Raw genomic sequence first — 27941 nt, forward strand, 5'->3', positions numbered from 1 at the left:
CCTAGATGCCAGAATTGTTGCCCGTTACAAAACAAGTCTAAATTCAACTTTAATACATATGTATGTACATAAATATATGAATCTTTAATCTTTCCTATAAGGACCCTTGTGTTACAACTTTCAATCGATTTCCGTAACGTGTTTCTGTAATCCGAATTTTTACACTACTTTTTTAATTTTTTGGACACATGTTGGATACGTTACTGAAAATAAAAAATTTCTACAAAACTGCTAAAAATTTTAAGTTGGTTCTTTTTTTATTTCCTATATTTGAAGGGGATTTCATGTCTCCAAACTTATTGCTTTCCAACAAAAATCAGTGCATGACCAAGATAACTTAATAATTTGATTTTGACTTAATTATATTGCTAAGTATACCTCAAAAGGGCTGGAGACGACTTTTAATTGATGTATTTTTGTGTTTGTGTTGTAGTTGCCGCTAGTTTGTCATTCTGCTTGCATTACAGCAACATTTCAGAATCTCTTAATAATTTTCTTTTTGTATATCGTATGGATTTCTCTGAAATTTTCTCTTTCTTAAAATAAAGAATTGATACTGGATACGAGAGATAACAGCACACCAACATTTTTGCTCATAACATACAACACAATAACAAGAAGCATTCGGCATACGTTTTGTTTGTTTACTGACGACGTAAAACGACTACTGATATTGCTTTGTTTTCCAGTTGTCTTCATCTACTGCAGATCAGTTAAAAACAAGATCGGTCGCTGGAAGAACATGTAAATCTGTTCGCGGAATACAAGAAAAGAAAGAAAATCGAATATAAAAAAAAATAAATAAATAAAAAATAATAAAATCTCGGCAAATATTGGATGGTTTTTGTTCCCACTATATAATATTGAAATATAAAAAAATTCATACATACATACATATTAACATACATGCATATATGCATAAGTAAATACAGTTTACGTGTATACGAATTTGTATACTTTTACGTATGTATGTACATTTGTTTATAAAATATTGTTGATGTTGTTGTAATTGTTAATATGATAATTTTTAATATTATTTGTTTAACAATGTCTGTACAAATATACAACACATGCATAATAGTATATACATACATACATATGTACAACCAAGTTCAACGACAACAAAAACATCATCACATCTCACTGTGCAGTAAAATTCATGTAAAATTATTTTACAGGAATTGAAAAAAACACACAATTGTATAATATATTTACATACAAACACAGTTAAAATTTAAATAAAAAATACTTAAGGGAAAAAATAACAAAACAAGTTAAAATTACTGAATATACAAAAAAAAAAATGCAACAATTGTAAAGTACATAAAGTAAAAAAAAACTAGAATTAAAATTATGAATATTTGTATAAAAATAATACAGACATAAGTAATTTGTTGGAAAAAAACAAACACTTTCTACAGAGCATCGAACCTTACATCTTTAAAATTTAAAAATTAAAGCTTCGTAAACTGTTTAAATACTTAAAAACTAACAAAATTAATAAAACAATTTTTCTTAACATACTGAAACATACATACATACGCCATTTCGCCATACAGAGTAGAATTGAAATTTCAAAGAGAATTATTCAGGCCAACAAATTTTTAAACCATAGAATTAAAATTGATAGTATACTTGTCTAAAGGATAAAGCTGCACTCTATCTGGAATTACGCATCATATCAGGTTTTTGGCAATATTTGAAACTAAACCTTTATTTGTAAACCGAGAAGATACCTATATACATATGTTTGTGAATTTTGTTTTTTATCATATTAATCGCCTTGAAAATAAAAGCATAACCATTGTTATACATATCTTCTTTTGACAAAAACTTTTTTTACATTTCGTATATCACAATACACATATCACAATTTGTCATATTTTCTCCTATAAAAATACTTCTTGATTCTTTTATTGACTCTTGTATTTGCTGAGATATCGTCCACTGAAGTTTTTGTCGTAAAATACATAAACAATCCATTTTTCAAATTTATAGTTGTTTCATGCTTTAGGTTAAGATATGTATATCAGAGAAGTAAGAAGTGGTAAGAACTTTATTTTAAAGTCGACAGTGAAGACTTTCAGACGCCCAAAAACCGCATTTTTTAAATTTTAGGATGATGAGATGTAGAAATTCTGATGCCAGATTTTTAACACAACTCAATCCCCAACAAACATATTCTTTGGTGTCTAGGTTTGACTTTTTAATTCGAATTCTGCACTAATTAATATGTACTTTTAATATAGATTTTTACCTAATTAATGTGGCTAATTTTGATTTAGAATATATACATTAATCTATCCTTAATTGGTATTTGAAATCGTCAGATTTTATTATATTTTAAGAATAACAATTTAGATTTTCAGCAAATAAAACAGATAAAAAAAACAAACAAAAATATTCAGAGACTTGAAGTTGAGAGTTTTTTAGTGTGTTTGTAATCAATCTGTAATAATGATAATCTCAAAAGATCTTTTTATTTTTGGCGAACATATTTTTGGCACAATTATACCAGAATCATCGGGAAGTATATCAGCGTCAGCAGTTACAACAACAACTACAACAACAGTTACATCAACGTCGACAATACCGCCAATTAATACAACTTCGTCAAATTACCAACATCATAATCGACATCACCACCAGCAGCATCAGTATGACAACACTCATCAATCAAATTGTTTTCATTCAATTGATCAAAATGACGAAATGTTTAATCAATTGAGTGTTGACTCAACAATGATGTCTGAAGATGAGGAGTCAACACCATGTGAAATTAAAACAAAGAATACCAATCCAATACTAACAGAAGAATTGGAGATAACAAATGCAACAAACCTTAAACAACATTATATAACATCATCATCGTCACAATCATCAACATCTCCCTGCTGCCTTTCATCCGGGATTTCTACGATTCATTCTCAAACTAATGTCAACGAGAGATTGTATGCATTTAACTCATGTCTGCATTCCAAAGATAAAATTAAACCTACTTCATCGACTGATGGTGTTTTAGACTCTTTCCAGTCAAAACAACAGTCAGGCACTATCGAGTCAGAGAAAATGCAAAAGATCCATGGTGATCGAAATCAGCACAAAGTAATGTTGGATAAAAATTCAAGGTTAGTAAAATGTTTTAAAGAACTATTTTACTTTGGTTTAAAATTTATTCATTTTTAATAGAATAATGTTAAAAATAGTTTTTTTTCTTAAAAAATAAATTGTTAAGATAAAAATGAAATTTTTAAGGGGTCGTTTTGTTTATAGTTAGTACTAAATGAATAGGCACATTCTATCACATTGTAGTATATTTTCCATCACTGTATGTAGACGTTGAAGAATATACCTACACAAGTTCAATTTACATAATCGAAAAGTAAAATAAAGAGCGCTCAAGTATGAGTGAGATTAGTTTTACGATATCATTATAAAGTTTTTCTTTTTTTTTTTTTGTTTACACATAATTCATTGACACTTTACAAATTTCTCTAGAATTTTGATAAAGAGGTAGGCCGCAAAGATGACCTTGAACGGCTAAATATTTATGCGTGTACTTAACTACGTTAGAAACATAGTGACTTTAAAACATATTCGATTTCTGGTGAGAATTGAAATATAAAAGTTATGTCTACAAATAATTCTTTCCGATAACACAGTAAGACAAGATAAACGAAAATAGAAATACCTGGGAAGTGATACTATATTTATACCTTCAACTTCGTGAGAAGGGTATATATAAGTTTGGGATCTAAATCTTCAATAATTCTATCTGACATGCTTTCGAAAAGTTTCAGCAATATCGGTCCATAAATAACAGAGATATGAGTAAAAATCCGAGACAACCTCTGATGGGAGATGGGAAAGCATTTATAAACAAAGTGAGATGTTTTCGGAAAAATTAAAGATAAAATTAAAATAAATTTAAATTTATCAATATGATGAAGGGTATAAAAGATTCGGTATAGCCGAATGTAACACTCTTACTTGTTCTGATAGGTATTATCCAGTACAATAAGAATCTGTTTTTGAAATTTGCCAAACAACTCCAAAATATTGTAAATCGGTTATTTACTAGTTACAAGACAGGCATAATCCAAAATTCGGGTTTTTTTTTCACTGAGGGCTATAAAATATGCGTCATTCGGAAGTCTTTCATATAGATTTATCGAATCGTCTTTTTGTTGTAAACGTAAAAACTATAACTAATGTTTTCATGACTGTTAGATAAATAAATTAAATTTCAATTAGCATGAGAAATATATTAACTTGTACCATCTGAATGGTTTAATTATTGTAAGCGATATGATATTTAAGTAACAGGAATTTTTGAGACCCATTTAAAAAAAATCGAAGATATTTTATTTTTCAAATACTGTAATGAGGACAGGATTTTCAATCACTGGTAGGGAACTGAGGACCATTCGATTTTTCTAGTGTTCAGTACATTAATACCCAAGGATTGTGAGGTAGTCCTACATGAAATTCTTAAAAAGGCTGTTCCTCGGAACACTTTAATGTACAATGTATGTATGTATGTATGTTTGTATGTATGTATGTATGTATGTATGTATGTATGTATGTATGTATGTATGTATGTATGTATGTATGTATGTATGTATGTATGTATGTATGTATGTATGTATGTATGTATGTATGTATGTATGTATGTATGTATGTATGTATGTATGTATGTATGTATGTATGTATGTATGTATGTATGTATGTATGTATGTATGTATGTATGTATGTATGTATGTATGTATGTATGTATATATGTATGTATGTATGTATGTATGTATGTATGTATGTATGTATGTATGTATGTATGTATGTATGTAGGTATAAATGAACATGAACGCTAAGTAAATGATATCACTCATTTATACCCCATTTACACTACAGCGAAATCTAGTACTTATGAGATTTCGAGCAAATCTAGTTGATTTTAACTAGATTTCCCACACAAAACAAAATCGACTTCATTAGTAGATTTCGGCAAAATCTACTTAAAATCTTGTAAAAACAGAAATGCAACTCTGTTTGTTCCTAAATATTACGACGCTGCACAAGAAAAACAAAACAAACAAAGAAAAATCAAAATGTCGACAAAATTTTAATAAATTGGAAAACATGAATGAAAAGTTAATTTAAAATAGAAGTTAATGCAATATTTAAATATCTATTTTTTTATTCTAAATGAAATTCTAGTAAATTTTCCATATTCCCTTCTAATTTTTGGTATCAAACACAATTTGGAAAAATATTAGACAAAATTAAATCTTCCTAAATGTCAAAAATACATAGAAGAAAGATATTGATTGAAATCTACTAGATTTTGATGCAGTGTAAATGGGGTTTTAGTGTATTTAAAATTAATAAAAAATAGTAATGCAAGATTTTCTCTTTGAAAGTATTTGTAATAAAAATGCAATGAAATTGTTTTAGAGTTTGTTTATATTTACTCGTTTTGTTTTTGTTTTTTTTTTCTTTCTTTCATATTGTCTCTTCCTATTACTTGTACCGGTTAATGTGTTTAAGCTGTTATTCGTCGTTAGACTTTTTATCACCGCAAATCTTGACCTACATTGAAAGTTTATTAACCGGTTCGGCTTGAATCTTATTTAATGCGAAAGAAGAAATAAAATGAAAACTCACATTCGGAAATCTCTTGAAACCTATAAGAAATGTTGATGAAAAACGAAATTTGTAAGTTGAACCACCGGTTGTATGGTTGTGAACTTATGTACATACTATGTATGTATTTATATACATATGTATGTATACTAGCTATACCCAGTGTGCTTTGCTACCCTAAAAACAGTATAAATAAAAACCGCACTTTATGATTTTTGAAGATTCTAGTTCTGTTGGTTTCCCAGAAATACGAATTTTTATTTTAATCCATATGGGAGGTACCATAGCCCCTTTTGATAGTCCACAATAGGGGTATGGTACCTCCCATGTTCACATGAATGTGAACAGCATTCTAGATTAAAATATTCACATGTCAGAGTTGTTATCGCAAAATTTAAGGATTTTAGCTCTAATAGTTTCTCAGATGTACACATTTTTGTATTTAATTCATATGAAAGGTTCCATGAACCCCAAATGAATGCCCGTACATTTTACTTCCAAATGTTCACTTTTATGTTAATTTTAAGATTCTACCTCTAATAGTTTCTAGATAAACGAATTTTTGTATTTAATTCATTTGGGAAGTGCTACTTCCCATATTGGTAGTCCGGCAATTTATTACCCAAATGTTAAAATGAATTTCAAAGTTCTTCGTGCAAAATTTGAGGATTCTAGATCTAATAGTTTCCCAGATAAACGAATTTTTTATTTAATTCATATGGGAGGGACCACGGCCCCTATTGCTAGTCCGCCAATTTTTCCTCCAAAATGTTCACATAGATGTTAAAGTGCTTCGTGCAAAATTCCAGCTCCAATAGTTTCCCAAATAAACGATTTTTTGTATTTAATTCATATGGGAGTACCACGCCCCCTATTGCTATTCCGCTAATTTTTTGTCCTAAGTATTCATGTTGATACTAAAGTGGCTCCGAAAAATTAGAGATTAAGATTTTCTTTATATGGGAGGGGCCCCATTTTGCCCCCATATGTACATGCGGATGTCAAAGTTGTCCATACAAAATTTTAGAACTCTAGCTGTTGCAGTTTCTGAGATATGCGACCTTTAACAGTTATTATGTATGTGGGCGTGGTACTTTGCCCATATGAAATTTTAAAATAAAAAGTAGATTATAGTTCCTTCCAGACATACAGGAAGACAGTGTGAAAATTTCAGGAAAATCGGTCCAGCCGTTTAGCAGTCTATAAAGTCCAAACAAAAATTCATACATACAAACACACATTCATTTTTATATATGTATGTATATAGATGTTGTCTTTTGAAATGCGAATAAACAATTCTTATAATTATATAGGAAAGATACAAAACTTAATAAAACGAAAGGTATAACTATTTGTAACTACAATACATACAACGAAAATCGCAGAAAAAGGAGGCTCGTTTTCCGAGGTCTCAAGAATTATTCCAATATAACGAAAGGACCCGACTACCGATAGTTGCTTGTATTTCTTTTAGCTGTAGCACACATTTTTAAAAAACATTGAAATGTAATGAAAGACGGTGACTATTGAATATAGTCCCTCTATTTATTAATTTGCATATACATACGTATAAATTATTAAGATTATTATAAACAAATTATGGAATGTAAGTTATAAATTTGTTCAACATTAGTACCCAGCAATAACTAGGTAATGGCTTTTAATTGTAATTACTTACCTAACAATATACTTTTCAATGAATACTACATATCGTCTGGATTACATAGAAGTAGTCTAATAAGGTCTTACTAATAATTTTTATATAAATACTTTCTAAATCATTAGTCATCTTGCCAGTGAATATATAGAAGCTGTATACGTTTTTTCAGGCGATTTTCAATGACTACTTTTTTAAATTACTTGTAATCGTTTGTGGTAAGTACTTGCTCCAATGACATCACCGTGTTAAAATAATGACTTAAAATGCTATTGTGTAAGTAAATTTTGGCATTTTAACCGCTTACATGGTAATGAAAGTTTTTACTGGGATTATATACTTAATTTTTTTAAAAGTAAATTTTATATTTATCTTTTCTTCACATTGTTGTTGAAAGAAATTTTTGTTCAATTTTATAAACAAAAAAAAAAAAAACCTTATGATTTTGACTCAATCGTAACTAATTCCAAAAACAAAATGCATGTAGTTTTTGTAGATGTTGTACAACAAGAGATATCGCTACTTTATTAAGATACTTTGGTTAGTACCTATTAGTAGCAATTGTTACTGGAAAAGCGTTCATTAACTCTATTTTGTACTATTAATAATTATCCTGTACAAAATTAAACAGCTGTCTTTTGTTTACCTTATTGTCAGCCACCGTTAGCAGATAAATTTATTGTCTGGCAATGAAATTATTTGGTTTCTTAGTGCCGGTTCACACAGGAAAACTTTAGATTTTGTGTGTGGGAGAGAGAGATGGTTGATATTTCGTTCTTTTTTTCTCACACACAAAATCAAAAGTTTCCCAAAAAAAAAAAAAAAAAAAATCCTTGTGTGAACCGGCACTTACAACCTAGTTGCTAGCAATCATTGCCAGTTTTAAGATCTGACATCCGTGTAAACATATGTATGTAGCTTAAGCCTCTTCTTTGGGAACCTCGAGACGAAGCTTTGTCATAATGTTTGCTACGTATCTAAAATTAAGCAGCAAAAACTAGACAAATATAATCAAACAGAAGAACGATTCAGTACAGTAGAATATTGTAAATATGTATGTACTTACATAAGTAGTAGCAATTTTACTGCTAAATGCGCAGTGTTATTGTCATTACATATTTACTATTTTTACTGTTTGTTGTCGTTACTATTTTATTGTAATAACTTCTGGTTTTATTGTGATATGTTCGTTAGATTATTAGATAAAAAGTATAAATGAATCGAGTGTATTCACATTCATTTAAAGTTGACCTTTTCAAGTTTACATTTAAATAGATTTTTATTTGTTTAGCACAATACAACGCAGACGGTTAAAATTCAAATACAACAAAGAATTAGAACCGTATTTAGGATTAAATGTATATTAAAGCAAAGTTTCTGTCACAACACTTGTAACAATGTTAAATACTTTTCACTTTTCAATGGGAATTTAACAGTTTTAATATATTCCCGTGATTGTGAGATTGAGACGCGACAGTTCTGTCCGGGAACAAGTCTGGTAACAACCAATAATATTATACGTACATACTTATTAAATTAAATTATAACACAACGCATATTCCAAGTATGAATAGAATGCATGTTAAATGCGGAAGGGATTTACTGCTGTAGGACAATTGTAATTTAATTAACCAATAAAAATTCTTTCATTACATATTATAATAAAGATAATAAGAATTAAAGTTAATAATAAGAACAAAAATGCTATTTAATTTAAAGACCCACTATTAAAAAGATAAGTAGAATGTTCTTATATTTGTACATCAATAATTGGTAGAGTATCGATCGTCCTATTCTTTTCCTGTATTGAATAGATTTTCTACGCTAGCATCACTTTTTCTGTGCGATTTAATAATGACTAAATTTTTATACTGTTTGGAGCTGAAATTGGAGTAAAGACATAGACCAATTTAAACAAATTTAAGCAAAAACAAGTAAGAGTTCAATATTCGACTATGCCGAATTTTATATACCCTTCACCATAGTATGTTTAAAATAAGTTTGATTTTATAACATTTTAAAGTATTTTATATTTTCCAACTCTACCGTTACTTTAGCAACCCCAACTAACGCCAAAAGAATCAAAACACTCAAAAAACCAACAAAATATGCAAAGCAAAAAAACAACAATAAAACCAACATACGCTTTTTTAAGAAGCAATGTTGTTGTTGTTGTTTTTAAGCATGCACTAACATTCTCTTTTTTTAATTTATTTATGAACGAATTTTGCTGATTTTAAATAGGAAACTTCACGAAAGCATGTCTGACAGAATTATTGAAGATTTGGATCCCGAAGATATCTGGGGTCCTCAGAAAATTGATTTCAACAGACGCACAGACAGACAGATGGACATGGCTTAATCGACTCTGCTATCTATAAGGATCCAGAATATACATACAGTGTCTCACATAAGTATTCGAATTTGGTTGTACTTTGAAAAGAAACATAATTTAATAATATTTTTGTGTGTGAAATGAATAATTAAATTTGTTATATTGTCTAGAGAGTCCTAAGGTATAATATCACACTCTTTAAAATTTGCAAAAATTACATTTACCTGAATTGATTTAACTTTTTTTAAAAAAATTCCATAAAATTGCCTCATAAAAGTATTCGAATTTTTCCTGTATTTCATATATGACCATATTATGCGAAACACAAAAATTATAATCGAGTGGTTTCTTGCTTAAAATTGTATTAAAGGGTTACTATCAACCGAAATTATATATTTTGGGTCCATTTGTTCCACAATTTTGGAGCATTTGTACCATCTTTTCATGTAATATCATTAAAATGGCGATTTTTGACCATATTTGCATTTTTTTCCTTTTTTTTGCAGAAATAAAACCAAACTTTAATATTGGGATTTAATAGACCCCTTGAGGTACCTAAAAATAATAATTTTTGTTATAAGGATCTCTACTTAAAAGTTCCAAGATGTATTTTTGGTATCGTTCTTCTGTTTCTAATGGAATTGTAAGTGATCTTAAGTCCCTTTTCGTACCACTAGGGTCGATATTTTCCGACAAAGTTGTTGTTACATTCATGTACATATTAGCACTAATATATTTAAAATTTTCAATTCATTATATCGGTATACAATTCCAAAACATGCCTTTACAAAGCGTCACCCTATACAGTAGATTTCAGTTTTTACTAATCGTAACTTTCACGCTTATGTTGCCCATTAAAATAACACTGTAAGTCCAAAATTTTGGGTTTATTTTAATCATAGTAATCAATATTTAAACAGGTATCGATATTTTTGAGTTAGACCATAATTATATAGTGGCAAGCAGCCTGGAGGTCATTGGTGCATAAAAATAATGATACTACCATATTGAATGGTGTTTCTTCGAGGCATGTTTTGGAGTTGTACACTTCCACAATACATTGAAAACTTAAAATATATAAAAGCTGATATCTAAAAGAATATATACTTTCCCGAAAATTTTTGACCCTAGTATTATGAAAATGGACTTAAGTTCCAATATATTGAATTAGCGACAGAATAATGATATCAATAATATATCTTGGATCGTTCAAATACAGATTATTGTAACAAAAAATACTATTTTTAGATACTCCAAGGGTTCTATTAAATCCCAATATCAAATTTAGGTTTTATCTCTGGAAAAAAGAGAAAATACTACAAATATTGAAAAAAATCGCCATTTTAATGATATTACATAAAAAGAGGGTACAAATCCCCAAAAATACAAATCCCTAAAAAATAAAAACCATTCGATTCTAAAATTTATGTTTCGTATAATATGATCAAATATGAAATACAGGAAAAATTCGTATACTTTTGTGAGGCAATTTTATGGACTTTTTAAAAAAAAAGCTAATTTAGTTTATGTAAATGTAAATTTTTCAAGTTATAAAAAGCGTGATATCAAACCTAAGGAATGTCTTGACAATATAACAAATTAATTTATTTTTTTTTTGCACACAAAATATATTATTAAATTTGGTTTCTTTTCATAGTTCACCTAAATTCGAATACTTATGAGAGACACTGTATATGCTTTGTAGGGTCGGAAAATTATATTGTGGAAATTACAAACGGAATGACAAACTTATACATATATGTACATATGAGCAATTATCAAAGTTTTTTAATTCCTTTGAAATTAAACTAAATTATTAACTTTGGTAAGAGTAAAATGTCAAACAAATTTTTTACAGGATTATATACACAAGACTTCCAGCCTAAAAATTGTAAAACTCTAGGTCTTCATTTCTAAACGTAATCGGTTTTGAAAGTTTACAAAATTAAAAAAAAAACGAGTGTCACTAACTAAATTTTCACCTTCTTTTTATTTTTTGGTCATAGCTTTAAACTTTTGGACACTATTCGTGATAGTGTTGACTGAAGACACTTAGGAGATAAATTCTTTACAAGCTTATCTGTGTGATATCACTTTACGTATTAGAATTTGGATGTTGAAATTTGTCACCAGGTTTTTTCCAATTTTGAATTTTTTACAGTTTTTTTGACCGGGCGCTGACGCCCCTTAATAAAATACAAAAATTGGGACAACAGTGGTTAGCTGATGTAATTATACACAGTATGGTATATATCTCGTTAAAGTGCCCTGAATAGGAGATAGGAACGACAGCCACAAAAGTTGGAAAACTTGAACGTAAATTTAAATTTAAAATATCAGTTTTTGGCAACGGCATATTCGCACTTATATAGGAAATAATTTGAATTATTGCGTAAATTTAGTTTTTTGTTATTTTGAAATATAAAATTGGAGGAGCATGCTAAAATTTTAAGAATTTTTTAAAAATTTTGCAAAATTTCATTTTTATATTTTTGCGATTTTATATATCAAACATTGACTTATACAAACATTTAATGAATAGACATGAAGATAATGACAATTACAATGGTTTGGGATCATAAATGTATTTAAAATGTCCTTGTAAGCTACAAAGACGTCACCTTTATCTAAACACATTTTGATGCTCAAAATTCGTCAAAATTTCGACCATTTGCAAGTTTTTTTGATACTTTAATGTAAAACTGGGGCGCATCAAAAAAGTTAAATAATTGTAGTTTTTGTGGGCCAAATAAAATGTATCTAGCATCAAAAAGCATCACTCTATAAATTTTTAATTCCTTCAAACTATAATTTTTTATTCAATTCAAATATTAACAGTTTTTTTCTTAAATTTTACTAATTCGCGATTTTTTAAAAACTGAAATGAAATTAAATTTCTTACTGTGTATTTTTAAAACTTTTTAAAATAAATCTTGTGATATGTATTTAATGCGCTAAATTTGAATTATTTTTACAATTCCGTGCAATTTTTTTCAAATATTACATATATAAATACTATTTTTAAGATTTTTTTTTAAATATTTAAGGGAAACCGCTATAACATTTGCGCCCCTCGATCAAAATGATTAACGCGAACGGATTCATCACGTATTAGGGTCTGTTTATAATCACACAAAATATTTTTAATGTGCCATCAAAAAATTTTTAGAATTTTTTTTATCTCTAAAATTAAAAAACTTGATAATTTCTTCACTTCTCACGAAGGTGAAGGGTATAATTAACACTTTGGCAACTATTAATCTGTTAAGGGGATTGATATATCACAACATTTTTGATTATGGATGGTCTCGTCGGACTCGAGAAATTATTTTTTCTTTGTTTCCGAGCTAATAACAATTTTGAAATCAAAAATAACTTACGCACTTTCCACAATTAATGATTAAATAGCGACACTATAGAATATTTTTTAATATTTTGAAACGATGACTTTGCATGAAGTGCATTTCACAAAAAACAATAGGTGTGTTCTAGTAACTTTATGATAGAGTAATTTTGAATTTACTCTCAATCAAAAAAATATCCAAAAAAGTACGTAAACGCAAATTTGTAAAAAATTGAAAATTTTGTTTGTAAACAAAGATTAGTAATGCCTGTTTGCTAAAATCTCAATCGCTAACAAAACACCAAAAACAAACAACAAACACAAATCATGTAATATCATTAAAAATACATTATTGGTTTAAAACTTCGTGTTACAAACATGTTATTAAAATAAAAATTTACACAAAATCGCTATGAGAAAAACACTTTATATTGTTTTAAAAACGCTAGATTGTCAATATTTATTATAATTTTTCACAACAAACAAACTCTTTTAAAAATTAATTTAGATAAATAGAATTAGAAAAAATCTAATTACAAATAATTTTTTAATATTCGTGTGTTATTAATTTATTTCGTTTTCTTTGGTTTGTTTACACATTCATTAATCAACCATATGTTGTGAACATATGTATGTATGTTCGATACTTTTTACTGGGAAAATATCCAGTAAAATTAAAAAATTCTCTACCAACGAATTTTTAATTTATTAATTTTTATCGCTCTCTTACTCTCTCGTTGCAAGTTTTCGAAAGTACGCGAACGGAATCCAGTAACAATTGGTTCAAATTATTACAAATTGTTACAAATTATCGAGTACGCGAACAGACGTAATTGCAAATTTAAATACATTGGAGCTAGTTAAAGTGTTATGTACAACTCTACTCGGCCACCCCTAAATTCAGTTTTAATTACCCTAGAAAATGATAATGACATATTTTGTAGTCCACAAACCTTCAGGATTTATACATAATCTGTATAAACTACCTTGCAATCCAACTTAAGTAGTGTTACGGAGATCATCCTATAATAATGATATACTTAAATATACAAATGTGGTTACACAAAGAAGCGAAAAAGAAGTAGAATTTACTCTATGGAAGTACTGAAAAAGACCTGAAGAAGTGACGATTTTAACACAGGCTTGTCATAGGAGAGATGTCTTTTTAATTTGATACCAAATTCACTACTTCAGAAGTCATTCTCAAGAAGTAATGTAATTAATAAGGGCAATAGACACATTGAATACAAAAGCCCAAAAATAACATTTATTATCTCATAACAAGTTAGACCGGGTTTTTGAGTTGGCAATCAAATGGCAATTAATAATTAGATTAGTTAATCTAAAAATAAATTTAATCCAATGTTAATACCATTTGATGTTTTTGAGTACAAAATTAAACTTCGCAGTGTTGCCATACAAAACAACAGAAAATGTCACTGTTTGTTATCAAAACAATGCATATTTTATAAAAAAGAAGAAGACAATTGTAAATTTAATATGAAAATTAATGAAAACTTAAATTAAAAACAAAAAAATGTATTTTGAAGTGTCCATAATTTATACTAATCAATAAATAGAACATTTTAATGTTTATATTTATAAAAATTTTATTAATTTTTTTGCATCAGCTGTTTACACTTTTGCATTTCGTGCTTAAGATTAAACCATTAGGTACTCAGAAACATCTTTCGAGGATTAATTTTAATTTAATCGCTAATCTTTCACCTAAAGATTGGCTCTTAGAGTGCTATATTAGGCTGAGCCGAATCTTAAATACCCTCCACCAGCAACTTTTATAGTAATACTTTTTTAATTGATCAAATATTTGTAGAAATAAGTTTTCTCATGTCTTAAATAGAAAAAACCCAGGATTTAAACAGCTTAAATCTGTTACAATTCCAAGATTTATTGAACATTACAAACCCCAATTTCTTTTATATTTTTATAGCGCCCTAAGATATGCTTAAGCGATATTTAATAATGTGCATGTATGCATGTGTGTGAAAGATTTAAGGATTTTCAAAATACATATATATAATTTTGTTTAAGTGATTTTCGGAAGAGGACCTTGTACGGAAGCTAGGACAAATTATGGACCGATCGGAAAAAAATTTCATAGTAATATTTCTGTATGTGAGGGCAATACTTGTATCAAACTTTATATGGATGTCTTAATTTAGGAATGAGTTATGCGCGTTTAAGTGATTTTCGGGAGGGAACCTGGTATGGGAGCTATGTCCAATTATAGACCGATCCAGAAAATGTTTGCTCTCAATGAATTCTTTTTACATAAGATTTTAATTTGTAAAATTTTGTTAAGATATCAATATTCTGACGGAAGTTATTAACAAAAAAAACTCATTTTCCGGGAATATGTACTTTTGTATGGGAGGTATATGAAATTATGGACCGATTCTGGCAATTTTCTGTAGGAATCAAGATATTATGTAGAAACGAATGTATGATGACTTTCATAAAATTATCTTGCATAGTTTTCGAGAAAATTACATCAGAATGTGTAAAAAATGCTTATTTTTTTCGGAGTTGTTTTAAATTTTGATTCATAACTTTTCCCGATGTGAACCGACTAGAATTATTTTCGCTTCTTCGAAAGTCTTTAAATATACTTCCTCTAAAGGTAAAAAGATTCACTTAGTGCTACTTTTGAAGTGGTGATAAATGTTATCATTTTAGTATTTTTTTATTTAGTATAGTACTTCGTTCTATTTTTCTATGTATGTATGTATGTATGTATGTATGTATGTATGTATGTATGTATGTATGTATGTATGTATGTATGTATGTATGTATGTATGTATGTATGTATGTATGTATGTATGTATGTATGTATGTATGTATGTATGTATGTATGTATGTATGTATGTATGTATGTATGTATGTATGTATGTATGTATGTATGTATGTATGTATGTATGTATGTATGTATGTATGTATGTATGTATGTATGTATGTATGTATGTATGTATGTATGTATGTATGTATGTATGTATGTATGTATGTATGTATGTATGTATGTTATGTATGTATGTATGTATGTATGTATGTACGTATGTATGTATGTATGTATGTATGTATGTATGTATGTATGTATGTATGTATGTATGTATGTACGTATGTATGTATGTATGTATGTATGTATGTATGTATGTATGTTTGGACTTTATAGACGGCTAGACGGCTGAACCGATTTTTTTTAAATTTTCACAGTGTCTTCCGGTATGTCTGGAAGGAACTATAGGCTACCTTTTGTTTTGGAAATGAAAACATGTTGACAAAATGGGCAGTCTTGGTACAGTGGGCGTGGCACCTCCCATGTAAACAAATCTTAAATTAGTATATCTGAAAAAGTGTAACAACTAGTGTTCTCAATTTTTTTCGGAGCCAGTTAGTATCGACATGAATATTTAGGACAAAAATTTGGCGGACTAGCAATAGGGGGCGTGGCATCTCCCATAGGAATTACATACTAAAATTTAAATTGTGCACGAATAACTTTGAAATCTTTGTCAACATTTGTGAGATAAATTAGCGGACTTGATTTTAGGGGCGGGTACCTCCCATATGAATTAAATACAAAAATTCGTTTTTCTAGGAAACTATTAGAGCTAGAATCCTCAAATTACGGACTATCATTAGGGAGGATTGGCATCTCCCATATGAAGAATCATCAAATTTTGCACGAAGAACTCTGAAATCCATGTAAATATTTGGGCAATAAATTGATGGACTTTCAATATGGGGCTTCCACACAAAAATTCGTATATCTGGGAAACTTTTATAGCTAGAATCTTTAATTTATATAGATTTTTGATTTTTTTTTTAATTTATAAAATTATGTTTATGCCTTTATACGGCTCCATGCACCATATGTATGTATATTTTGTTGTTAATGTACATATACCCAGCAAAAATAAAACGAAGTACTTCCAAAAGAATAACATTTATCACCACTTCAAAAGTAGCACTAATTGAATTTTTTACCTTATGACGAAGTGATGTTTAAAGACTTGGGCTTTTGTATTAAATGTTTCTATTACCCTAATTAATGTTAATATTATTTAAGTCAAATTAGTTGTATTCTATAATACTGCAATTTCACTTCCGAATAACTTCCAAAAAAGAGCATTAATTTACTTCTTGAGAATGACTTCAGAAGAAGTGAATTTGGAATCAAATAAAAAGTATATCCCTCCTATGACCTATGTGTTAAAATCATCACTTCTTCACTACTTCCATGGAGTAAATTCTACTTCTTTTTCGCTTCTTTGAAAGTTCTTTCATTGACGCTTTTAGTGTTTTTGAACATTTCATTCATACGAGTACCAAAAAATTAACTTCTCTACTTACTACTTACATATAACGAAAAGTATTAAAAATTGATTGCGAAAAACATAGAAATATCGCTATGACGTCAATCTAAATGTGGAATAAAGGCTATGTAATTTGTGACGCAAAACTTAGAGTTAAATTTCTAAAAATTTTAAAAATATGTTAATTTATAAATAAAATTTTGTCACATTTGAATTATAATATCGTTAATATTTTAAGTAGGTTCTTTACTAGTATATACTTAGAAAGAAAGCTACTTTATTGTAGTTATACGAGTAAGAAGGCTCGAGTGTTTTTTGTATTTTATTTTTATAAACTTTCTAAGTTTTAGTTTTTTACTTTTACAACAAAAGTCGAAAAATATAGACACCTCGCCTACTTATGAATCATGTTTTGTAGACCTCAGTTAAAAAACGCATTTTGGATTATGCCAGTCTTGTAATAAATGAGCGATATGTATGTATACTTAGTGCTGTAATGTCAACGCACTTTTTTGATTCTTAAGAATGATACATTTTTTCTAACCTCAGAAGCCAATGTGATTAACTCCAATTTTTTTTACTTGCCAAAACGATTAATTCCCTTTGATAAAGTCAATCTTTTTATCAAAAATTTTAATTATAATTATTGTGGGGCAAAGGATTTTGGCATTTTGAGTGAAAAAGTAAAGACGGACATTGCTATATCGACATCTCTAACTAAAGAAGCGGAGTAAAGTACATAGTAATGTGAACATACATGATGAACAAACATACATATGTACATACATATGTATGTATGTTATATTTATAGTCTTTTGTAAAATAATGAGTGAGAATAATTGATTTATATGCATAATCGCAGATCGTTAATTGGAATAAGTTTCAAAACTCAAACTACTCAATTTAATGAATTTAAATGCACTTGATAAATAAAGTTGATCCAGATTGAAGTATGAGCACAATTGAATACTTATGATTTTATACAACACACAACAAGTCAAGTAGCACTTGGTGACGATACTTGGAACGACTATTTGTTGTTATTTTCATGATATGTACATATTATTTATTGGTTTACTTTTGTTATGGCATATTATTGTTGATTGAAGTAAGAAAACAAAATCAAATGCATATTTCTTCCTTAAATATCTCATGAATAAATTATGCAAAATTTGCAGTATTAAATTTTGTCTTTTAATATTAGGGTGCCATTACAAAAAAAATCGTTTTATATGTGGAAATGGTGGTATGAAATGACAGATTTGTTCCAATTTGCTTTGGGAAAATACTGCACTGTGTGTCATGGGCATTTTATTCTATGTTAATGTTTTTACTATACATGATGATTTTTATATTTAATATCTATATATATATATATATATATATATATATATATATATATATATATAAATGAATGTTTGTAAGCATGTTAGTTTGTTTGGACTTTATAGACAGCTAAATGGCTGGACCGATTTTTCTGAAATTTTCACAGTGTCTTCCTGTATGTCCGCAAGGAACTATAGGCTACATTTTTCTTCAAAATTTCAAGGGGGCGACGTGCCACGCCCACATTCAAAATAAGTATTAAAAGTCGCATATCTTAGAAACTGCAAAAGTTGGATTCCTCAAATTTTGTATGGACAACTTTGACATCCATAAGAATATTTTTGGATAAAATGGGCGGAATGGCTATAGTGGGTGTGGCACCTTTCATGTGTTGGTACCTCCCATATGAAATAAGTAGAAAAAATCGTATGTCTGGGAAACTATTAGAGCAAAAATCCTTTGACATCAATGGGTAATAAATTGGCGGACTAGCATATTGGAACCTCCCATATGAACTAAATAAAAAATTCATATATCTGAAAAACTCTTAGAGATAGAAAATTTTACATGAAAAACATGAAAATTTGACATTTACATATGTGAACATTTAGAGAAAAATGGACGGACTTTTAATGGGACCTGGCATCTTTCATATGAATTAAACTATTATATTATTAAAATTTTTCATAGGTTACATTAAAACCTAAATTGACGTTTGGAAAAATTGGCGAACTTGCAATAATTTGCGTGGCATCCCCAAAATTTAAAAAATGTATATCTGAAAAACTATTATACATAGTTAGAATCTTCAAAATCGTGAAGTGTTTTTTATATACATTGATTTTAGGGTAGCAAAGCACACTGGGTATAGCTAGTATTGTATATTTGTAATTTATATTTGGCATTGCTACTGTTTTGTTAGTCACTGTCGGTAACTTTCAAAAGTTGGTGTACTTTCGTTCTTGTCTTATGGCAGTTCATTTCCTACATCATCTCTTTGTTTTCTCTTTTTGCGCGTGTTTTCTTTTGTATTTTGAATTCAGTATTGAATGCAAAAAGTCAATGGCCCTCAAATATGCCAGATTTATGTTTAATTTTATACATATGTTTTAAATTTAAGTATGTATTTATAAAAACAAAAATATCAAAATAAATTAAAAAAAATATATCTTAATATCGGCATAGCATACATACTAGGGTGATCGACTCGATTTTTCAACCGGTTTTAAAACCGGTTTTTTCTGCTTTACCAGTGTCGGTTTTTTCTTAATGTTGATTTTTCGAATATCGAATAACCCGGTTTTTTCACTTTTTAAAAACCGGTTTCGAATACTTTTATTTGCTTTGTATTCAAAGATTATTTAAATGAAATTTTTAAGTAAATAATAATACAGCCCGCCTAAATTTTAAAAATATTCGAGTCGAGGAGCTAGCGTATATTTTTCTAAAGCTCCTTTAGTTAAACTTTTTTGATTTTCCTAATTACCCAGCAAAAATTTTCATTACCTAGTAATCTAGAAAGTAATATTGGAATCACGTGGAAACTAATTACTTTTGGGGTGAATAACTAATTATTTTTGTTCGACGAGGTTCAAATAATATGTACCTACCTTAAACAAATTAATAAATGGTTACTAATTTGATTACAAAAACTTTGCGAAATAACTAGTTACAAATAAACCTACAAATATGTTATGTTATAGCTAGTTATTTTGGGCCGACTTTGTATGTAGAAAACAAAAATTAAAAAAATGCCGGGATTTGAACCCAGGCATTCAGTTGTTTTCTATGTTTCTCACTCCAGCCGCTTACTCGATGCTCCATTAACATGTTGCTTTTTGTAATTTTGAGAACGGCTTTTTACAAAAATATATAAATGAATGTCATTTTGAAAAAAAATAAACAGTATCCAGCAGGGCTCGAACCACGAACCCCCTATTTGTTAAATGAACGACCTAGACAATTGAGCCATAACAAATCCAAATTGTTTTGTTCTTTACCAGTAATAACCTATTCAGCTAAATGAAATAATGTGGATGATAATGAACACTCATTACCAAGTAATATATGAAATAACTACTGGCTATTACCAAAAATTTCAGATTTTTTGCTGGGTAATTAAAAAAAATTTATTTGTAAAATTGATAACTATTTGATAAAATTTTATCAATCTTAAGATTATATTCCTTTTAAAATAAGCTATGATTACCTTATGTTTAACAGAAGTGTCCACTTTTTTCCTAATTTTTTTATATTAAAGAAATAATGTAAATCAGACGACTAGATCTAAAGTTATAATCTTTTAAACTGTTAAAAATCATTTCGGGCCATGTTTTATTAATCAAATTTAAACATAAACATTAAGTTTTTCAAATTAAAATATGTTTTTTTTATTTATAATGAAAAACCGGTTAACCGGTTTTTTCTGAATTTGAAAAATATCAACCGGTTTTTTTTAAATGTCAACTATTCGAACTATTCGAAAACCGGTTTTTGGAAAATGTCGAATAATCGATCACCCTAATACATACATATTCGTTATGCACACATATTGATTTATGTTACATTAAATCATAATTTAGATTTAGATTTTAAAACTGATAATTTATGTAATGCTTTTTTACGGTCGATTTTCAATCTAATATATTTAAAATTCAAACTTATAATGGTCTGAAAGGGTTAAGGTATAATTTTTTATACTTACCCCCTTATTCACAAACAAAAATTTTATTTTATAAACAGTTTATAAATTAGATTTTGTATGGAAATTTTGTTTTATAATTTTTTTATAAAATAAAAATGTTGTTTGTGAATAAGGGGGTTAATGTATAATTTTGTTTTTTGTTATTCCTCTAATTATATAGAACATTATTCAAATAGAGTTTTTCCGAAAACTTGAACTTCGGTGTTAAATTGTTCACAAGTGCCTCAAAGGGTTAATTTTGGCTTTTTTCACTCTATTTCAAATATCGGACTATATACTATAAATTTTGCTAAATATGGCCGACAAATAAATATGATTTCGAATGGTACACTGAGAATTTCCAAATATTGCAAAATTTGACCTTTGAACTCCAGAGTTTATGGGTTAAAAATGTCCGATTTTAACAAAACTTCGGATATATATTTTGTATTATCTGGACTATAATACTTTGAAAATACTTTATTTAAAATGTTCAACAGTAAAAAAAATAAAACGTATTCTCTAAAATATGCGATTTTCCCAAATCTGTCGAGTTCAAATCGCAGGTACATCTAAACTGTAAGAAATCTTGATCGAATTTTTTTACCGTTTAATAGCATTATCTATTGTTCATAAATCCCCATGAGATCTCCTAAAAAATTTGAAATTTGTTTAACAAAGTTTCAAAAAAACTAAAATTGAAGATTTGAAACGGCCGTTGAAAAAATCAAACTATTTCGACCATAGATGAGAACAAGTTTGCGTTATCTTATGATCACAAAAATTAATATTCGAGTAATTATAGATATATTTTAAGTAAAATTTTTTTTTTTAGAATATATATCAAAAAAAAAAAAAAAATTTGTCATTAATGGCCTGGAAAATTTACAATAACTTCTAAATATTTCAAGCAATTTTTGTGTTTTATATCATTCCGAAATGTTTACTCTGTGCACATTACGATTCCTTTACAATAAAGTGAAAAAATTAATACTAAATGTCGAAATTTGAGCAAAAACTGAAAAAAAATCGATATTTTCCCTTGTAAATGCACTTGGAAACTTCAGAGCCGTTGCGGCACCTGTTAACGTTATCCTATCAGCCTAATTTTTTTGTATGACATAGTTTTACAACCGAAAGAACAATTCTAGAGGGGGACTGGCAAAATTCGTAACTTCGTTTTTTTGGAGCACTCTAATGTACATATGTTACATTAAATCCGAAGAAATACACCTAGGCCTCCATCGGGCCTGTTATGCGCTCTTAATAGACTAGAACAATTACCACTAATCAACGTAGGAATCTTGGAACAATTATAAATATTCCGATTTTTACACTTTAATATTCCTACTGACTTTTAACATAAGAATTGTTATACCACAAGGGGATGGGAATATTAATAGAATTCAACATTTAAAGTAGATATTATTAATAGACTCCATTGAACAGACAAAATTGAACAGATGAATCTTAACACGAATCATAAAATTTTGTACATTAATATGTATTTAGAGTGCAAAAATTATCGGAGCACGTGATCCATTTAGATTATCCCAAAACTTCTCCCCTGCAAACATTACAGTAGTACATGATTAGATAGTACTATGTAATGCAAGTTACCTTTTATAACATCATTCAATCTCTGTCCTTTGAGGTGTAATACACATCGCTCTTGTGTAGTATAAATACCAGGAACTCATATTTGTATTATTTAATATTTATTTTAAACACAATTTAATAAAAAAAATTTAATTTATTTTATTTGAATTTAAAAATTATTTAAAAATTTTGTAATTTGACATTAAATTTTTATCTATGTATATTCGTCGTTAATATTTCAAAACGACAAAGTTCGTTAACTTAAATAAGGAATTCAAAAATCGTAAACTCAACCGACATAGAATTGAGGTACTGGTGACGATATATACATTATAGGTTCGGAAAACTATATTGTGGAAATTACAAACGGAATGACAAACTTATATATGTATACGAAGGTGAAGGGTATAACAAAGTATCATTTTTACCGACTATCCAAGAAAATACTAAAGTTATATTGTTATTTTTTCGATAAGGTTTGAAAGAACCCGTTTACTCCCTAAAACCGTCGAATTTAAAAAGTACCCAACACCTGTCCGCTTACTTTTTAAATGTATAACGAAAAGTATTAAAGTTTTGTTGTACTTTTTGGACATAATTCCTATGAATTTTCCAATTAGTGTTCTAGAGGGATATTATATCCTGAATAATATCACTTCCAAGATATTTGGATCTAATTTCGGCGAAAGCCTTACAATAGCAAAGAAAGTACTCCAGAGTTTCACTGTCCTCTCTACATACTCTACATTCGTCTGAATCTACATGTCTAATTTTGTAAGAGTATGCGTGTAATTATGTGTGTCCACTCAGAATACGTATCATTATACTAACCTCAGACTTGTTTATTTTGAGGAGGCTTCTGGTCCTGCTTCCGTTAGGGTCACCCCATAGGATATTTGTGGTTCTATCAACGGTTTCACTATTATTTTAATTCGGCTCTCATTGCGTCAAGTGGTTTTGCGTTCGCCAGGTTAACTATGTACCTCGAGCTCCCTTCCCTTTAAAGCTATTACATTCGCTCTTTCATTGCCGACTACTCAATGGGTGGAATATCTAGCATTGTTTCCAGATCCTTTGTTGACGTAGTGCTCATGGCTCCACTTATACCCAAGCGGCATGCACGGTGAACTACCTTTAATAGTTTTATATAACACTTTTTTCCAAAGAAGTACACCAGATTACTGAAGCATAACTTAGAATTGGTCTAATTACACTTTTATAAAGCCAATGTGTCATAGTAGGTCTTAGAATTAGAATTTTGAATAGATTTGTAGCCCTAGATTTATAATATTAAGAAATGTGTTTTTGACAATGAGATGAATTTGATTTATCCTAAAATCAATTAAATTTGCATACTAGTGTTTTCACAAGTTTAAGCTATGATTATTATTATCATAAAAAAAAATTATAACTATAATGTGATAATTATTATTTTGTATTTTATTTACTGTTTCTCTTTATAACTTTGTATATTATAATAGAAATGAATCATCAACGTCGGTGGCAATACCCTTTTCAACAGAACCTCAAAGAAACCTGCAATTGTCATTTCAAAATGTAACGGTATTACACAACGAACGAAAAATACTGAATGATGTCAGTGGTATCGTGAGGTAAGTTATCTTTCTTTATATTCTTTAATATTTAATAAAGATATACCAAATATCCAAAATAAATACTTAAGTCCGGGCGAAGTTTTAGCAATAATGGGCCCATCTGGCAGTGGAAAGACTACTTTACTTGATTGCCTCAGTGGTCAGAGGCGCATTGATTGTGGAAGTATTCATTTAAATCGAGAGATGTTGTCCAAAAAATGGCGTCGAAAAATTTGCTATGTCCTGCAAGAGGAAATCTTTTTTTCGGGCCTTACCCTGAAGGAGACCGTCATGTATACAGCCCTATTACGTTTGCCCGAAGAAATACCGGTGACAGAGAAAGCGAAACTAGTTGATGATATTTTACAATCACTTGAGTTGACTTTTTGTCAGGATACAAAATTTGGAGATTATATGAACAGAGGGCTGTCGGGTGGAGAAAAGAAAAGGGCTAATATAGCGTGTGAACTTTTAACCAATCCACTATTAATGTTATTGGATGTGAGTAGAATAATTTAATATTTCAAATGTATTTCTAATTAATCTTTTATCATTATATTTCTATACAATTGTTAGGAACCTACTTCAGGCTTGGACAGCCATTCGGCAATATCGCTCATGAAAATTTTAAAACGTTATGCCACTGAAGAACAAAAAACCATTGTGATAACTGTTCACCAGCCATCATCTCAAATGTTTCATATGTTTGATAAATTATTGTTACTTTACAATGGAACAACAGCTTATTTTGGTGAGGTCAAAGACATTTATAGATATTTCGAAAATATTGGCGTTTCAATAAAACCTCATTATAATCCAGCTGAGTTTGTACGTAAGTAAATTCTTTATATCATGTTCACACGAACAGTGGAATTACTTAATTCGGCGTCTGATTTAAAATAGCCAATTAATCCGTTTTCACGACACATTGATAAATTATTTTAACAAATTAATTAATATATTTTCTATTTATTTGTATTTTTTTGTAATATAATTTTTAATTTGTCTCCAACTAATGAAAACAAACAGCTGATTATGAAATTTTGTATGGCGAATCATGTAATTCGGTTCCTAATTGGGGTTTGAATGACGAATGAGAGCGTGAATGACGAATAATTGCTAGTTGTTGGGTGGGTTTTTCAAAGTTTTAAATAAATTAAAGATAGAGAATTTAAGTGATCACAGAAGATATTTGATTTTTTATAGAAATGTAATGTGATGACATATTTTTATTGATTTACAAAATGTGATATTAAAAAGGAGTTCTTGGAGGCCGATCTATTATACTCATAAGATAGTCTTAATTCATCATGATCATATTATGTATATAGTTCTGATTAAAATAGTCTTGATCTGTCATTTTGCAGTGAAGAACATCAAACTCACAAATATACAAACTGTCTCATTTATATAATTTTGAAACTCATGTACTTACATGAGGTGTATGTAGTATATATATTAGTATAACATTGGTTTTGTCTAAAAATATAGAATAAACTTAATTTTGTAATAAATTTGGTTTCTTGGGACGGTATTAAGGGTAAATTTAGACATGTCTTTCTGCTTACTTATCTACCTTGTAAACCATATAAGAAACCTACAATATGTTTTTCTATTTTGAGAGAAATATTCGTTACCCAAACCTAATCTTTGTTGTAAAACTCTGCTAATAGTTTTATAATCTTTATTTTATTTTTAGTCGAACAATTGAAATCTAACCCCGATATCCGCGAAAAATTATTTGTGGCCGCAAAAGAATCTCACGGCAACTTTCTAAACAGAAATTGTATTATACAAAGTGGTTTCATAAATGTTCACATGGATACAAAGCCAAAGAATCATCAATTAATTGCTCCTATTGATGTCAACAACAAGCATTCGTCACAACGTGATGCTCTGATCACCGATATACTCAGTAATTATTACAAAGACGTGCATAAAAATCATAGTCAAAATATAATTTTAGTAAATGATCATCATGATATTGAACATCAGCATCATCATGATGACCTTAATGGCGTCGAGGAGGCAACTCAACAACTATGGAATGGCGGCGATTCACAATCCAACTTTAGCTCTGCATCAAGTTGTTGCCGCAGTAGGGATTGGCTTGACTATCCCACAAGATTTTACACCCAATTTCATGTTCTGTCAAGTCGAAATTTTAAAGAAGCGAAATCCCGTATGTTATCCAAACTGAATTGGTTTCAAACCGTAGGCTTGGCCCTGATGGCCGGTGCAATATGGTTTGACATTCCCCGTACCGAAGAGTATTTGCACGATCTACAGGGTTGGATGTTTTTTTCTCAAACCTACTGGATGTTGTTTGCATTATTTGGCGCTCTTAATTCGTGTAAGTTCACACTGAAGATAAATTTCAAGCAGCTCTAATTTTCTTTCGACTTTCATTCCTAAAGTTCCATCCGAACGTGAAGTGATTAATAAGGAAAGACGTTCGGGTTCATATAGATTGTCAGCTTATTATCTGGCAAAAATGTTTGGAGAATTACCGTTAGTTGTAACATTGCCAACTGTTTATCTAATGATATCATATCCAATGTTGGGTTGTGTTAGGTAAGATTATTAAATTTTAATTTGATTAACACAAATACTTTGATTACTACAAATACTGAATTTGAAATCATGTTCATGTACTGTGAAATCATCTGAATGCATTTTATTTACTACATACATATTAGACGTTAGAACAAGCACACATTTTTCAAATTTCTATCTAAAAATAAAAGTATATTTCATAATAGAAAAATTATTTACTATTATAATTAAAATATGTTACTATTTGTATTGGTACTTCTTTATTTTTTCACTTATTTCCAGTTTTAAATTGTTTTTCTTAATGTTAATATTTTTACTGCTGAATACAATGGTTGCTCAAAGTGTGGGATTTTTCATTGGCGCCTGTTGCATGGATATGAATGTTAGTATAACGCTTAGCGCGCTTTATACACTTGCCACACAATTGTTTGGAGGTTATTTATCCACACGTATTCCAGACTTTTTAAGTTGGATACGTTACACTTCCATGATACACTACGCATATCAGAATATGCAAATATTGGAATTTAGTGAAGGTCCACCAATAGAGTAAGTGCCACAACTTATATATTTTACATGTATTACAACTTATTCCTTACATCTAAATGTAGATGCAGTCAACCGAGTAGTTATGAAGTCTGCAAGAGCAATAACACAAAGTACATTCCTTATGAGGAAATTCTCAAAGCCCAGAATTCATCCTCTCCGCTTTGGTTAAACACTCTAGTGCTAATGATGTTCTTTCTGGTATTTAGATGTTTCGGATATGCGGTACTCCGTTATATACGCTGTCCCAAGACGTGATAATAACAGTAGATTAATAGAAAAAGAAGGAGATTAATCGATTTTTAAACTGTATTACTACAACAAGTC

At 29.1% G+C, this 27941-nt stretch overlaps 1 protein-coding gene across 4 annotated transcripts; it reads left to right on the forward strand.

Moving 5' to 3' along the window:
- Positions 1-700: 700 nt before the first annotated feature.
- On the forward strand, positions 701-27941 carry LOC119602875 (ABC transporter G family member 14). Of its 4 annotated transcripts, none has more exons than XM_037954653.1 (9): positions 701-1685; positions 2362-3128; positions 24399-24530; positions 24602-25013; positions 25089-25344; positions 26212-26865; positions 26930-27086; positions 27351-27617; positions 27680-27941. In XM_037954653.1, exons 2-9 carry the CDS (start codon positions 2458-2460, stop codon positions 27870-27872), a joined length of 2742 nt encoding a protein of 913 aa, XP_037810581.1. In that variant the 5' UTR covers positions 701-1685; positions 2362-2457; the 3' UTR covers positions 27873-27941. The 4 variants fall into 4 exon arrangements, with proteins under 4 accessions (XP_037810581.1, XP_037810589.1, XP_037810599.1 ...); XM_037954661.1 differs by having other exon boundaries at positions 2370-3128; XM_037954671.1 differs by having other exon boundaries at positions 701-1328; positions 2370-3128.

The sequence above is a fragment of the Lucilia sericata genome, unplaced genomic scaffold (assembly GCF_015586225.1).
Source record: "Lucilia sericata isolate MDLA Ls3-8-SP2 unplaced genomic scaffold, ASM1558622v1 Contig000009F_arrow, whole genome shotgun sequence".
Classification (NCBI taxonomy): domain Eukaryota; kingdom Metazoa; phylum Arthropoda; class Insecta; order Diptera; family Calliphoridae; genus Lucilia; species Lucilia sericata.